We start from the raw sequence: 15,983 nt of genomic DNA on the forward strand, positions 1-15,983 counted from the left end.
ACACACATTCACTCACTATCTTCCCACAAACACTGTTTAATTAATTTGGAACATATTTAAATACATTTTACAGTTGTATTTTCTCTGTTGCTTTGATCTAGATAACCGGTTTTTTCTCCCCCAGTTTTCTTCTGTTTTTCTCTCTGTCCACCAGGATGCCACGCAAGGGACGACGCTCTGAGGCCGCCAAGAAGAGATGGAGGACCCTGGACCAGGAGGACCTGCAGAGCAGCCAGCCGGACGTCGCCAAGGTATCTTGAGTTATAAATCCTAATAGTTTAGTTTTTTCCTAGTATAACAGTAGTTGTTGGTACTTTTGTGCTTTCAACATGGTTGTAATTATGCCTGTGTTTGCAGCCCAGGACATCCCCACCCACCGCGCAGGCTTGGACCCCCACCCAGTCTCCGGAGAAGAAGGTAAAGCTGTAGTTTACTGTTCAGTAACTAAGTTTTGGATCATTTGTTTGGTTTTATTTAGTCATTAAATTTTTATTTGTTCTCAGATGTCCCGACTGCTGGAGTCCCCGGGCCAGGTGGTTTGCCAGGAGGAGCCCCGTAGGCCATTGACCTCTCTTGTGTCATGTATGTACATTAAGTTATTTTGTAGAATATGTTCAATTCTCAATTCAGTGATATTTGATTTTGAACTGTATGTTTGTCTCTCTATAGGCCGTGGGACGGGGCGTCGCCATCGCGTCGTGAAGTGGCCGTTTTCCCCTGTGACTTACCGTAGTCACAAGTTGGTCCTGCCAGCCGTGGTCCCGGAGAAGAGGGTATGTTCTTTCTGTCCCACCTTATACTTCATTATCAGTGTACAGTGAAAACCTAATCATATCACGTTCATCTTTTTTCTTTATTTCTTTTTCAGTTTGTTCTTTTGGTTGGTGACTCCCATCTGCGTGCTTACGTTGATGAGTTTGTCTCCATGCCAGAGGGCAACCTCTCCTTTGGGTTTCTTGCAACCCCCGGGGCCTCGGCGGACGAGTTGAGGCGTGAGGTGCTGGGAGCAGTTCTGCCTCGGACCCCCGAGGTAGTCTGTCTTCTGGCACCCGGCAACAACTTGGAAGCCAGAAGGACCGTGCAGCAGTCGGGCGCGGACTTCGAGGGGCTGCTGCTCGCCGTCGGCAACCTCTGCCCTAACGTAAGTCTAATATTCACTGAATTTGTTCAAAAAAAAAAAAAAATATATATATATATATATATATAAATGTATGTTAATTTGTGTTATTTACTTTGATTCAAACATACAGGTGGTTGTTGTGGACTTTCCTCCACGTCTAACCGTGGAGGAAGACCACCAACAGCTGCTCCGGCAGGAGTACCACCGTGTGGCTGCTCGGAGAAGTAAGTGATGTTACACAATTTATTTTTATACTGACATTTTACTTTGTGGAATTGGGTTAATGTTCCTAATGTGTTCTCAGCTCACTGCCAATTAAAGTTGGAATTAACACAAAATTAGTGAAAAACAGACTAGTGCTAGGTGTCTCTCTATCATTAAATCACTACAGTGTTAGTCTGAGCGGCATTAAGAATGATTGTTGTCTTCCTCTCTCCTTCAGATGTTCGCTACCTCTCGGTAGTTGAACATTTCCCGCGGAGCTGCTTGGACATGTGGAGCAGGGATGGCGTAAGTTGAATTTTTTATATTTGTTGCTATCAAAATGTTACTAGTGCTTAATGTTCATGATTGAATGTGTTATTTGACTTGTGTGTTGCAGGTTCACCTGAGCGACCATCCTGGGATGGAGGTCCTTGCTCAGTTGCTGTGGGATGCGTCCTACACGCAACTTGAGTTAAGTGCACCGACATCTCCAGCTCCACCTCCTGCTCCTGTGACGCCTCCTTCCCCCGTGGTGAGACGTTCCCCCCCCAGGCTGGTTGTGGTCGGCGAGGTTCCAGCTCCGCGTCCTTCGGACCCTTTCGCTTGGACTGTTGTCCGTGGTGGCCAGAGGGTAAGTAATGCATACCTGATTTTTTAATAAAACGTAAGCATTGTTTTAGGGAATGTGTAAGCATTGTAAATCTTCTAATCAATACAGACGTCGCGCCAGGTCCAGAGGGGTGATGGCTCTCCACACATCACTGGGAGGATGGTTGACCAACAGGTACGTTTTGCTTCACCTCAAATCTGAACATTGTGTGTTCCCTCAGTGAAGGAATGAAAACATTTTAAGCATTTTTATTTTCTATTTTAAAGGGAGACCTGCTGGACTCGACCATTCCCCCGAATCCTGTGTGGTTCAGCCCAACGGTGCTGGAGGAGATGGACCGGATCGTTCCTGCGTCTGGCCGTGACGCTCCGTTACCGACGCGTGCTCTGAAGGGGAAGAAGGTATTTTTGGATGCTCATTTTAAATTTGATGTGCTACAAAAGGTCTGTCAGTCATTTCATTGCATTTGTTTTGTCTTTTATTTAGAAAGCCAGTGTGAGACGTCGTCCACGACCCGATCCCTCCAAGCCGAGACCGGAGGAGCTGCAGGTCTGAAACTGTTTTAACCTTTGATGTATCATTACAGAAAGGATTTCAAACTGTTTTCTGTGTTTTAAAGTTGAATAGTAGTGGATGTAAGTTGTTTTAAATTATATTTGCAACAGAACATGTTGTAGACAGAGCCTAAATCACAGATACCTCAAGATGTTTGGTGCATCTTCTGTACTTTCCACTAAACTCAAAGCTCCTGTTGATTTCAGGTGGAGGGAGCTCCGACTGAGAGGACCAGGCCAGCCCGTCGCCAGCCCAGGAGAGCCGCCCCCACGTTGGAGGTTGATGCCCCCGCCGAGTCCTCTCCCGCGCCTCTGGAGGACCATGTCAGGGATGACAGCTGCCAGGTAACTTTCATGAATCATCTACTGTTGTAATGTCAAATATTTTAAATATGTAAATACTGGAAACTAAACTTTATGAACCTTTTAAACGGCGGCACCAAAATCAACAAAAACTACTGAAGCCGGTGTTGTGAGACACTTGCCTGGTTTCTGGTACAGAAAGCATTTCAAACTGTTTTCTGTGTTTTAAAGTAGTTTCAATAGTTGAATAGTAGTGGATGTAAGTTGTCTTAAATTATTTAAAATATATTTGCAACAGAGCCTAAATCAGACACCTCAAGATATAGAGTTGTGTGCATCTTCTGTACTTTCCACCAAATTTAAAGCTCCTCTTGATTTCAGGTGGAGGGAGCTCCGACTGAGAGGTCCAGGCCAGCCCGTCGCCAGCCCAGGAGAGCCGCCCCCACGTTGGAGGTTGATGCCCCCGCCAAGTCCTCTCCCACGCCTCTGGAGGACCATGTCAGGGATAACAGCTGCCAGGTAACATTCGTGAATAATCTACTGTTGTAATGTCAAATATTTTGAATATCTACATCCTGGAAACTAAACTTGACCTGTTAACAGTTTTTGTTTAATACAGTTGTATATTTTTAATTTGTTAACTTATGAGCCAAAAAATGTATGTAAAAATGCTAAATTTATGCCATTTTCTGATTATGATTCAGGCTTCTTCGTTGGAACCCTGTGCCAGCGGTCCGCCTGTCCAGACTGTGAGGGCCACACATTGCCAGGCTGACTACAGATACGGTACATTTTCCCGTAATCACCAGTGTACCTGTATGGCTCTGACATTTTTAGCGTACCACAGTGAGGGGTTGCAGTTTGACACAGTCTTACTTGACAAAGTACTTGAGCAAGGAGATGCACTTTATGTTGGCATTAAACAGCAGCTCATGTTGGACGGTAGATTTGTTGATAATCACTTGACAGTTGAAGAGATGCCCCAACAAGTACTGACAGACGGTAACATCTACTCTGTACACACAACGGGTGTCAGAGTTGGTCGTGTTTTGTGTCAGAATGATAGCCCTCAAAGGTCACGGCCAATGGGATTTCCTCTTGCCTCACAACTAGAGTGCCTGTCTGAAAATGTCACCCATGCTTTTCTTTTGGTGACTCCTGAGTGCATTGCAGTTTTCCGGGACAGAGACGGTAGGTTTGGAGTTTTTGATTCTCACTCCAGAAACTCAGCAGGCCTGCCCCATCCTAACGGAACTGCAGTGGTCATGACCTTTAGCAACCTAACGCTCATGGTTGAACATCTGTACAAACTCTTTCAGAACCGTGGCCCCTATGCCACGTATGAGTTTGTACCAGTATCGTTTGTCAGCGACGACATTGGTGATGCCCCTCCTCCGGCCTTGAGCAATCTCAATATTTCACCTGGATCCACACAAGCAAGCCCAGGTGCTAAGAAATCAGAGAGCGCTTCTGATGAAGAGGATGAAGAGGAAATGCCAGCTTGGCTTGTTGAAGTTGGCAACATATTAGAGGAAACCGTCCCAACGGTGCCAGATGTGTCCAAAATGCCGAAAGCCAGGAGGAAAAAAGTAAAAGACAGGGTCAAAGCACAGCTGGGACAGGATGTAGTTAAAAAAATGAAACAAAGAACATCTGAGAAAGAAAAATATGATACATCGCCTACATATAAGGTAAAAAAACTACGGGCAATGAAACAAGCATATCTTCTTCAACATGCAGAGAGGAAGATCCAGTTAACTGCTAGATACAAGCGTGATGTTGCTTACCGAAGGAGACTAATGGAATATGTGAAGGAAAGATACAGCAACGATCCCAACTACAAAGCCAGACAAAAAACATTTATGAAGAACTATATAAAGGAAAGATACAGCAACGATCCCAACTACAAAGCCAGACAAAAAACATTTATGAAGAACTATATAAAGGAAAGATACAGCAACGATCCAATCTACAAAGCCAGACAAAAAACATTTATGAAGAACTATATAAAGGAAAGATACAGCAAAGATCCCATGTACAGAGGCCGACAAATGAAATATGTAAAGGAAAGATACAGGAATGATCCCAACTTCACAGCCAGACAAAAAACATTTATGAAGAACTATATAAAGGAAAGGTACAGCAACGAACCCAACTTCACAGCCAGACAAAAAACATTTATGAAGAACTATATAAAGGAAAGGTACAGCAACGAACCCAACTTCACAGCCAGACAAAAAACATTTATGAAGAACTATATAAAGGAAAGGTACAGCAACGAACCCAACTACAAAGCCAGACAGAAAACATTCATGAAGAACTATATAAAGGAAAGGTACAGCAACGAACCCAACTTCACAGCCAGACAAAAAACATTTATGAAGAACTATATAAAGGAAAGGTACAGCAACGATCCCAACTTCACAGCCAGACAGAAAAAACTTATGAGGATGTATATGAAGAAAATGTACAGCAAGTTACAGTTCCGGGTGCAACATATTAAAAAATGTGCTGTCAACAAGAGACTAAGGCTATCAAAGAAGACACTTCCTCAATATACAATGCTGCAGTGTGCAATGAGAATCAGGCGAAAATACAGAAGGACTTTAGACTTTCTCCAAGGAACTCCACAGCCTCTGATCAGCAACGAAATGAAAGCTGCAATTCTGAAATTTCAAGAGAAAATTCAACTTGGACCCACACATGTCTGCACGGTTTGTCACAGAGCTCTTTTCCCGAGTCAAGTCAAGCATTGTAACAGAGCCAAATATACCAAGAACATTCGTGTGGAGGCCGAATGCCTGACAGGTACGTATGTTCACATGTGTGACTCTGCATGCTCCGCCCCGTGTTCTGTACCCAAAGAGAGGACTCAGGAGTGGATCTGCTACACATGTGACAGCTACGTAAACAGAGGAAAGATGCCATCAATCGCTGCTGCCAATCACCTGGACCTGGCACCTATTCCCACAGAGCTTTCCCTATTGAATGTACTTGAGAGGCAATTGATTGCAAAAATACTGCCTTTTGCCAAGATTGTTTCATTGCCCAAAGGACAGCAGAGAGCAATTCATGGAGCTGTTGTTTGTGTACCTTCGGAAATGGAAACAATCGTGAACTGTCTTCCCAGGCCCAGCACAGAAGCACAGCTTTTACAGGTTAAGCTGAAGAGGAAAATTAAATACAAAGGATACCAATACTTTTACACAGTAAACATGGAAAATGTTTTGGCTGCACTGAGAAAGCTTAAAGAGACCCACCCGGATTACAAGGATGTAAATATAAATGAAAGTGCAACATTTGAGGATTTCCAGGACGACCAACCTGTTGAGGAATCAGAAACCCAAGCAGAGGATGCAGTCACAGACCAACCTGACCACATAGGGGAAGAACATCAGGCTCTTCGACCGGGTCTGATCTTGGACACTTGCATGCAGCCACCTGACATAGCACAGGAAGTGCTCTCCTATGGAGATGGAATTTTTAGTGTCGCTCCCGCCCAAGGAAACAAACCCGTTGGCTTCTTTACTGTTCCAAGGCTGGAAGCCAAGGCTTTTCCTGTGCAGTTCCCCACTGGCCAAAACACGTTAGACGAAGCCAGACGAGTTATACTGTCACCAAGTATGTATTTCAATGTCAGGCTTTTCTCTGTAGACACTCGATTTGCCAAAGACCAGAGTTATCTTTTCTTTGCTCAGTTTGTTACTGAGACTCATATGGCCAACAACAGCATGTCAATTCAGTCAAGAAAAGGCAAAGCCAGGAGCAAAGAAGGACAAAACATTTCCAGCAAGATGCTACAGGACAAAGAAGAGTTAGAAAAACTCATTCAAAATAAAGAGGCCACTCGTTTTATGCAACCCCTAAGAGGAACTCCAGCTTATTGGGAGAAAGGTTTGCGCGATTTGCACGCCATGGTGAGGCAGCTGGGAAAGCCAACCTTCTTTTGTACCTTCTCTGCTGCTGAAATGAGATGGCCGGAAGTCATTGAGGCCATCAAAGCTCAACACGGAGAGCAGGTCAACTTCTCAGAGCTCGACTGGAACACCAAGTGTGACATTCTTAGGAGCAACCCTGTTACTGTGATGAGAATGTTCTCCAAGAGGGTGGATGCTCTCTTCACAGATCTCATTTTGTCCCCTGCGCAGCCCATCGGACCAGTTGAGGATTACTTTTATCGTGTGGAATTTCAAGCAAGGGGTTCCCCGCATATACATTCTGTGATATGGATTAAGGATGCACCTGAGATGGAGGACCCCTCATGTTGTGACCAAGTCATCAATTTCATCGACCGTTACATATCCTGTCAGTTGCCCGATGAAACCACAGACCCTGAGCTCCACAAAATTGTAACGGAGGTTCAAATGCACAGCAAAAAGCATTCCAAATCATGCAAGAAAGGAAATGTGCAATGCAGATTTGGATTTCCCAAACTACCCATGGACCGCACCAGAATCACAGCCCCTCTCTTATTCGACTTTGAAAATGATTGTGATGAAAAAGCTAAGCAATCCAGACAAAAGGATGGCCAGAAGAAGTCCAGAAAATCGAAGCCAATAATCATCTCAAACCAACAAAGAGAAGCAAAGAGGAAGCTGAAATCAATAAGGGATTTGCTCATGGATCAAAAATCTTCTTTCAAGGATTTGTCAGAATTACTCCAGGCTTGTAAGATGACCAAAGAAGAATACAACCACTATGTGGATGCTCTGACTTCTGGAATGGTAGTGATGATGAAGCGTGATCCCAAAGACAGCTGGGTGAATGGATACAACCCGGATCTCCTGCGTGCTTGGAATGCTAACATGGACATTCAGTATGTGATCGATGAGTACAGCTGTATTGAGTACATGATGTCCTACATAGCCAAGCCAGAGCATGAAATGGCGCAGTTCCTCAAATCCGTTGTGGAGGATCTAAAGAAGTCCGATGTCAACCAACGGGACGAGATGAAAAAGATCATGCAGGCCTATTCAAAACAGAGAGAAGTTAGCGCTCAAGAGTCAGTAGCCCGTACATGTAGTCTACCCCTTAAAAAGTCATCACACAGTGTCATTTTTATCCAAACTGATGAAGACTGTGTGAAAATGAGCCTTCCCATGAGCAAACTGATGAACATGGCCCCAGATGAAGAGAATGTTTGGATGACAGGATTGCCTGAAAAATATCTCAACAGACCTGAAACGTTAGAATTTCAACACATGTGCCTGGCGGAATTTGTGTCGGGATACAGGGTCCTTTATGGAAAACAAATTGAAGGACCAAATGCAATCCCCCTCCTAAATGATGCCGGATACATCCAGAAGAGAACAATGGGCAAACCAGCAGTTATCAGATTTACCCGTTTCTCAGAGAAGAAAACACCAGAAAAGTTTTACAGACGGCTTCTGAAGTTGTACTTTCCACACAGAAGAGATGAGGACCTGAAAAATGAGGAACACACAACTTACAAAGCCTTTTACGACAATGGACTCTGTGGTAGCTGGCAAGTTAAACAGTACGTTGAGTGGAACCGCAAAAGATACGAAGGTGAAGGAAAGAAAATCGACAAGATAATGGAAGAACTGACAAAGCAAGGACCGGTTCGCAATGCTTGGAACACTTTTGCTCCTGAAGTTGAATTGGACCGTTTGGAATGCGTAGCGGAGCGACCCTCAATCGATGAAAGTGAAGAACAAGACCCTGTCCCAGAATACCAAGTTGATGTCAACAGTGGAGCCATGCCAGCAATCGAAATACCCAAATTGAGCCCTGATTTTATTAGACAAATGTACCGTAGTTTAAATGAGACTCAAGCGTCCATGTTTTACGCCATTCGCCATTGGTGTCTGCAACGTGTCTGGGGTCAAAATCCAGACCCGTTCTTTTATTTTTTGACTGGAGGGGCGGGCTGTGGCAAGTCTCATGTTATCAAATGTGTTTACCAGGAAGCAACCAAGCTCTTGCGCCAGCTTCCCAGATTTCGCGATATTGGTGACATGTCTCAGCCCACGGTACTCCTCACAGCTTTTACTGGAACTGCAGCTTACAACATCTCAGGCAAGACTTTACATTCAGTTTTGAAGCTACCCAAAAGCTTAAAGCTACCATACAAAGGACTTGGAAATACACTGGATGAAGTGAGAGCCGTTCTTTCCAATGTAGAAATCTTAATCATTGATGAAATCTCCATGATCTCCAAAGACTTGTTTTCATATGTCCACTGGAGATTTCAACAAATCAAGGGAAACACAAGACCATTTGGAGGGATTTCTGTTTTGGCTGTGGGAGATTTCTACCAGCTGCCACCAGTGGGAGGAGCAAAACCTCTTTGTGTCACTGAGGCCGGCGTCCTTGATATCTGGAACGAAAATTTCCACATGGTCAGTCTGACGGAAATCATGCGACAGAAAGACGACAGAGCATTTGCGGAGCTCCTGAACCGGATTAGAGTTAAAGGGAAAGCAGATTTACTCAGCGACGGCGACAGATCTTTCTTAACACAAACTATTACCGACCCCAAAGAGTGTCCAATGGACGTGCTGCATGTTTTTGCGACAAACAAAGAGGTGGACGCTCACAATGCAGCAGTTGTGGCTTCTTTATCAACAGTAATAGTTGATGTTCAGGCAGAGGACTACAAGAGGGATACAAAAACAGGAAACATGACAAATCTAGGTAGCCGCGTCAAAGCCAAGAAACGAGATTTGCCTGACAATCTACAAGTCGGATTGGGAATCAGAGTCATGATCATAAGGAACCTGAACGTAGAGGATGGTCTTGTCAATGGAACCTTTGGCACTATTGCAGATATCATCACCAGGACTAAAGATGGAAACAGAACCGTGACGTTAATAGGACTGAAACTGGATAGTCCCACAGCTGGCCACACCAAAAAAATCAAAGGGAAACCAGACAACTTTGTTTACATCGAGAGATTTGAGGAACAAACAAGCATAAAAGGAGTTGTTCGACATCAGTTTCCAATCAAGTTGGCGTTTGGATGTACAGCACACAAAGTACAAGGGATGACCATGAAGTCTGCAGTTGTTTCTTTGAAGAGAGTTTTTGAACACGGAATGGCATACGTCGCCCTCAGTCGCACAACTTCTCTGGAAGGACTTAAAATCATTGATTTGGATGAGAATAAGATCTACGCCGATGAAAATATCAGAGCAGCTATGGATTCGATGAGAACAGCATCGTTCTCAAACGCCAGACCGCTCTTGAATTTTCAGTCACGTCGTCAAAGTGCAACTTTAACAATTATTCATCACAACGTCGAAGGTCTCATCTCTCATTCTGAGGACATGAAACACCATCATGAACTCAGATTGGCAGATATTTTATGCCTTACCGAGACTCATTTATTTGGATCTTCTGCTCCAGCTTGTTGCCAAATGGAGGGTTATTGTTTCTTTTCACGCAACAGACATGTTTCTTATTCCAACCGAGTGGACATGTCTACCAAAGAGGGGGGAGGAGTCGCCACTTACTGCAGGAGTCTTCTACAACCCCAGGAGCGGAGATACTTTCACAATGTTACCGATCTCGAATACAACGTTGTGAAAGTGGATGCGCCGATCACAGCCCTCATTGCCACGGTTTACAGGCCACCAAGTTATGATCTAGCTACGTTTTTGACAAACATGGAAAATCTTTTGGATGGCCTGAATTCAATGGATATTCAGCCAGTTGTGGTATTGGGAGACTTCAACGAGGACCTCCTCTCTCCGGGAAAAAAAGCAATCAAGGAGTTGTTTGGAAGCAAAGGATTAACTCAACTCATCTCGGATCCAACAACGGAAAGGCAGACTCTCATTGACCACATTTACATTTCTCAGCCAGAATATTGTGTTCAGTCAGGTGTGTTGCAGACTTATTACAGTTACCACAACCCTGTATATTGCATTTTGGCTTCATTTTCAGCTGCATCTTCACCATGACTTGAGAGGAGGGCTGGGAAACAAATTACACTAGGACAATAGTCCTGTCATTTTTAATGGTACTCCATCTTAGGTAAAAACACCAAAGTGAGAACAAATAATCAGAATCAAATGTCCTCAATGATTCGCTTGGATACTGGAAATCCAGTTGATGTATTTAAAGGGTAATAAGAATAACGGTGTCGGCTGACGGCCTGTACAGGTCCAGTAACGGCTGTGAAGCTTATTGCTCATGAATACTTCAACTTGAGATGACCACAGTACTCCATTTGAGGCACCGAGTGGTCACCTAGGATACCCCTGGGATATTGTAAGAAAGTGAATGTATTTAACAGCTAATAAGAATAGCGGTGTCGGCTGACGGCCTGTACAGGTCCAGTAACGGCTGTGAAGCTTATTACTCTTGAATACAGCTACTTCAGACGACCACTGAACTAATTTGGAGACCAGTGCATTTTTGAAACATTTTATTTAACTCCCCTAGAGAACCTGCTACAGCTCTCTAGTATTCTTTTTATTTTCCTTTTTTGGTTTTCTTTCTGATCATGAGCCAATGCTCCAGTCTGATGGAGCAGTTTTTTCCACACTATGGACATTCTCCACTCCGCTCTGTTTGCTTGGCCATTATGTTAATTTGCTTTGAGTGGAAAGAACCGTTTTTTGCCCAGTTTTAGTAAGTTTTTGCAGGCTTGAGAGCATGCAACGCACGGCATGACTCATGAGGGTTCCAAGAAGAGATGGAGGAAGCTGGACCTGGTCGATTTGCAGAGCGGCCCATCATAAGTCACCAAGGTATCCAAAATCTAGCTGATGATACACTATGAACCTAAAAAGTATTTTGTATGTTGCAATTATAGTAGCTGTTGGTAAAAGTTCAAATATAACATGAATCTCATGATTGTAATTATTCATGTATCCATGCTTTTAGCGCAGGACACCCCAACCCACCTGGCAGCCTTGATCTTCCAAACAGTCTACGGAGAAAAAGATATGGCTTTCATTTTGCTTTTCATTAACTGAGCTTAGGATAAGTTATTTTGTGTGCTTTTCTCATTGAAGTAATTTGTGTCTCTTTATGTCAAGGTTTCTGGACTCCGTGCCCCATGACCAGGTATGTCCATGACAAGTTCAGGGTAATTTGCAACAACACAATGAAGTTGTGATTGTACATTTTTCTCAAAACTTACTGCAGTTGCAACATAGACCCCTCCTGGGTCACCTACGTAGTTAGAAATCTGCATGTTCATGATTTTAAATGATGATGATTTTTCTTAAGGCTTGAAAGTTTTATCTTGATGTCTGTGTTTCTTTCAACATGCCGTGGGACGGGTCATCGCCATCAACAACTTGACCAACAGCTGGAGCGTCAACGAGGCGGGAGCAAACATCAAGCATTTGCGGCACAGAGTCTGCAACCTCTGGACTTATGTAAGCTTAATTTCCACTGCATTTGTTAATTATCAAATAAATCAAAAAATTTACCATGTATATTAATGTTTTATTTATTTCAATTGAATTTTACAGGTGGCTATTTTCAACTTTCCTCCACTTCTCACCATGAAGGCTCTGATGTGAAGCAGCAGATCACATCCCAACAGGAAACTAAAGTGTCTCAAGTCAAAGAGCTTCAAAAGAAACTATAGCAGGAGATCACTGAGCTGAACTAATTACATGTATTGCTTTGTCAGACCAAATGTTATTGTTCAAATCCATTCTGAAGGAAACTAATTGTAATGTTTGTCATCGCTAAGGACTTCAGTCATTTCATAGTGCATACTGAGCCTGGTTCTGCTGGAGGTTTCTTCCTGTTAAAAGGGAGTTTTTCCTTTCCACTGTCGCTACATGCATGCTCAGTATGAGGGATTGCTGCAACGTCAACGCCAGTGACTGTCCACTCTCTCTACATGCTCATCCAGGAGGAGGGAATGCTGCAAGTCACTGATTGGATGCAATCTGCTGGGTTTCCTTAGATAGAAAAACTTTTTATCCAATTTGAATAAAAAGCTAACTCCGACTGTACTGTTCAATTGTTAGGATTAATTGGAATGTATGAACCTGACTGTTGTGAAGTGCCTTGAGACAACATGTGTTGTGAATTGGCGCTATATAAATAAAACTGAATTGAATTGAATTATCTCAAGTATCAAGAAGTGGATTTACTTGTGTAAATTACCATTAAAACTCATGGTACAAACGCATCCTGATTCAGAAAGTTTTTATTTCCTCATCAACATGAATCATACTCTTGGCTACAGAATAAAATTTAACTACAATATTTAATAAAAACATTTAGTCATGTAAATGTAGAATGCTGAATTTGGTTGAACATTATTATTGCTGCTAAACTATTGTTCCCAGCTGTTTTGGAAATGCATTATTATGACAGGTTCAAGTCTGAAGCCATGTTTTAACCTGATGTAATGAAACCTGAATCCTGTTTCAGGTAAATGGAAAACAGTTTTTGGTGACTTTAATTGAACTAACACCCAAATTTACAGTTCTTTTAAGCTCTTCATAGTTCTGCCCTCAAACCTGATGGGAGCTAAACCCAACGGCCAGAGAAACTTTGTGGTCCCAGAAGCACGCACCAAGAGGCAGGCCCCGTCTAAATTTCTTCCGAAATTTTCTAGTTGGGGCCTGCCCAAGCATTGCATAGGAGAGCAGTGCATTGCGAAGCAATGCACTGCTCTCCTATGCAATGCATGGCAGGCACCTATTACTATGCACCTCTAAACTGGTCTCTTTATTTATTTATATCTTTATTTTTCTTCCGTCTCCGTTAATGCGGCCCGAACCGCTGCGTGCACCCCCACAATATATACATCAAAACGACCGGCTCGGTCCCGTGAGGTGTGCTATTACTTTTATTGGCGTTTCGAGTTACTATGGCGACGTAATTAGCGAAAAACCGAGCCCAAAAATCCCATAGGAATGAATGGAGTCAGGAGCGGAAGGAATCCTCAAAATTCACTGTTTTTGAGGCTCTACTGTATCGCCATACTTTCACCTAGAAACACAGTTTGACTTTCAGTTTGTAGGAAAATCCGCCGGCTCTTCAGAAGTGAAAACGGTTTGTTGATAACTGCTACGGTTTCTCTAAAATTAGACTCCAAGCGACACAAAGTTTGAGAGAAAATCACACTCTTAACAGTGGAGATGGCAGTTACTAGAGTGTAGAAAGAGGGGATTTTTTTCAGGAAAAAGGACTTTCAACTGGCACTCACGGCCACAAATTTCGCTCTACAGCCACAATTTTCGGTCAGATTGTAGGGCCGGGCCTCTGCTTTCACACAATAATTTCAAAATTGTTCTAAGTCTCATAGATTTCTGTCAAACACCCCTCGATCGCCAAGAGTCAGTAGATTTCTGTAGGCCTTCTCCCATGTATTTTCAATGAGAGCTTCACCTGTAATCCATGAGTGACACCATTTCTTTCAAAAATCATATTTTATACTGTGAATGACATAGAGCTATGAAAATATCCATGATTGGGGACGAGGGACAGCTGTCGCCCACAGTTTAAAAAATTTTCAAATACCATGTACGGATTCCGAGATATTAGACTTTGTTCGGGAGCATGTTCAGGCATTTTTGCCTTTTTCTCCATTTTCCCTTACTTTTCACCCAGTGTTGTGTCTTTATTATTATATTTTCACTAATAAAGGATGAATATTAATGTTCCCCTGTCCGTTCTGATAAAAACGGTCCAAGAATGACATCGATCGCCCCTACGGTTTCAGAGTTATGGCCAGTTGTTCGGGAGCATGCGCCTCCATGTTATAATGCCTAGACCAGGGGAGACAGAGAGAGAGGTGCTGCGTGAGTGAGAAACAGCAGGTGTCAAGTTACACTGACGCTCTTTGCTGATTGGCTGATTCATTCCTCACTGTTCTATTTATAGCTCTGTGTATCTCCTACTGTATATGTCTGGATGTGATTCTGTCTTTCTTTCTGCCTCTCTGTGTCTCACACTGAGACACACACCCACACATGCATGGATTACTATCTTTCTGAGGACTTTGCATTGACTTTCATTGATATTCATTCATTTCTATGGCTTAAACCTGACATGACACCTAACCCTTTGACCAGCTTCATAGGGGGCAACTACATGGCGGCCATGTTGTGTGGGGAACTTAAACAGCATGTACTGCTGTTCCAACACCCAGACAACAGTGATTGACCCTAAAGGGCAATTTCTTTCATCAACCCTCCATGCTTATTAATGATTATTTAAAGCTTATAATAACATACACAATGGTTTTACAATAGCAAGCATGTTCTATATAACTAATAGAAATAACCCAGACCTGAAAGGACAACCATGCTTGATTTTCAAAATAAGACAAAACCTGCTCTACAAAATAAAAGCCTTTAATCAATAGATGATTGCAGGAGTGGGCTTCACACTACTGTTGGAGCTCCCCCAGTGATGGGAATGGGACTATGCTGGTCCTTTGAAACAGGCTTACTGAAACTTTCAAAATAAAAGCACACACCTTCCATACTTACTAATGATTTTTTAAAGCTTATAATAACATACACAATGGTTTTAGAATAGCAAGCATGTTCTATATAACTAATAGAAATAACCCAGACCTGAAAGGACAACCATGCTTGATTTTCAAAATAAGACAAAATCTGTTCGATAAAATAAAAACCTTTAAACAATAGATGATTGCAGGAGTGGGTTTCACACTACTGTTGGAGCTCCCCCAGTATTGGAAATAGTACCATGTTGGCCTTTTAAAATAAAGCCTACTGAAACTTTCAAAATAAAAGCCTCAACCCCCCATAGTTACTATGGATTTTGTGAGCTCACAAGAGCATAGAAAAGAAATTTTAAATAACAAGCGGGTTCTATTTAACCAATGCAACTAACCCAGACCTGAAAGGACACCCATACTAGGTTTTCAGAATAAGACAAAACATGCTCTACAAAATAAAAGCCTTTACACTTTAAACAATAGATCATTGCAGAACTGGGCATTACACTACTGTTGGAGCTCCCCCAGTGATGGGAATGGGACTATGCTGCTCCTTTGAAATAAGGCTTACTGAAACTTTCAAAATAAAAGCCTCAACCCCCCATAGTTACTATGGATTTTGAGAGCTGAAAAGAGCATAGAAAAATATTTTTAAATAGCAAACAGGTTCTATATAACTAATAGAACTAACCCAGACCTGAAGGGACAACCATGCTCGACTTTCAAAATAAGACAAAACATGATCTACTAAATAAAAGCCTTTAAACAATAGATGATTGC

The 15,983-nt window shown here is 42.7% G+C and overlaps 1 protein-coding gene across 1 annotated transcript; it reads left to right on the plus strand.

Moving 5' to 3' along the window:
* The first annotated feature begins 83 nt into the window (after positions 1–83).
* On the plus strand, positions 84–13,268 carry LOC124865229. The gene is made up of 15 exons (XM_047360186.1): positions 84–251; positions 358–417; positions 504–582; positions 670–773; positions 869–1,141; positions 1,251–1,344; positions 1,563–1,630; positions 1,722–1,955; positions 2,043–2,108; positions 2,201–2,335; positions 2,421–2,483; positions 2,696–2,833; positions 3,173–3,310; positions 3,496–3,577; positions 13,215–13,268. The coding sequence occupies exons 1-15, from the start codon at positions 156–158 to the stop codon at positions 13,232–13,234; spliced, it is 1,650 nt and encodes a 549-aa protein (XP_047216142.1). The 5' UTR covers positions 84–155; the 3' UTR covers positions 13,235–13,268.
* Positions 13,269–15,983: the final 2,715 nt, after the last annotated feature.

Source organism: Girardinichthys multiradiatus, unplaced genomic scaffold, assembly GCF_021462225.1.
Source record: "Girardinichthys multiradiatus isolate DD_20200921_A unplaced genomic scaffold, DD_fGirMul_XY1 scaffold_49, whole genome shotgun sequence".
NCBI classification, from domain to species: Eukaryota; Metazoa; Chordata; class Actinopteri; order Cyprinodontiformes; family Goodeidae; genus Girardinichthys; species Girardinichthys multiradiatus.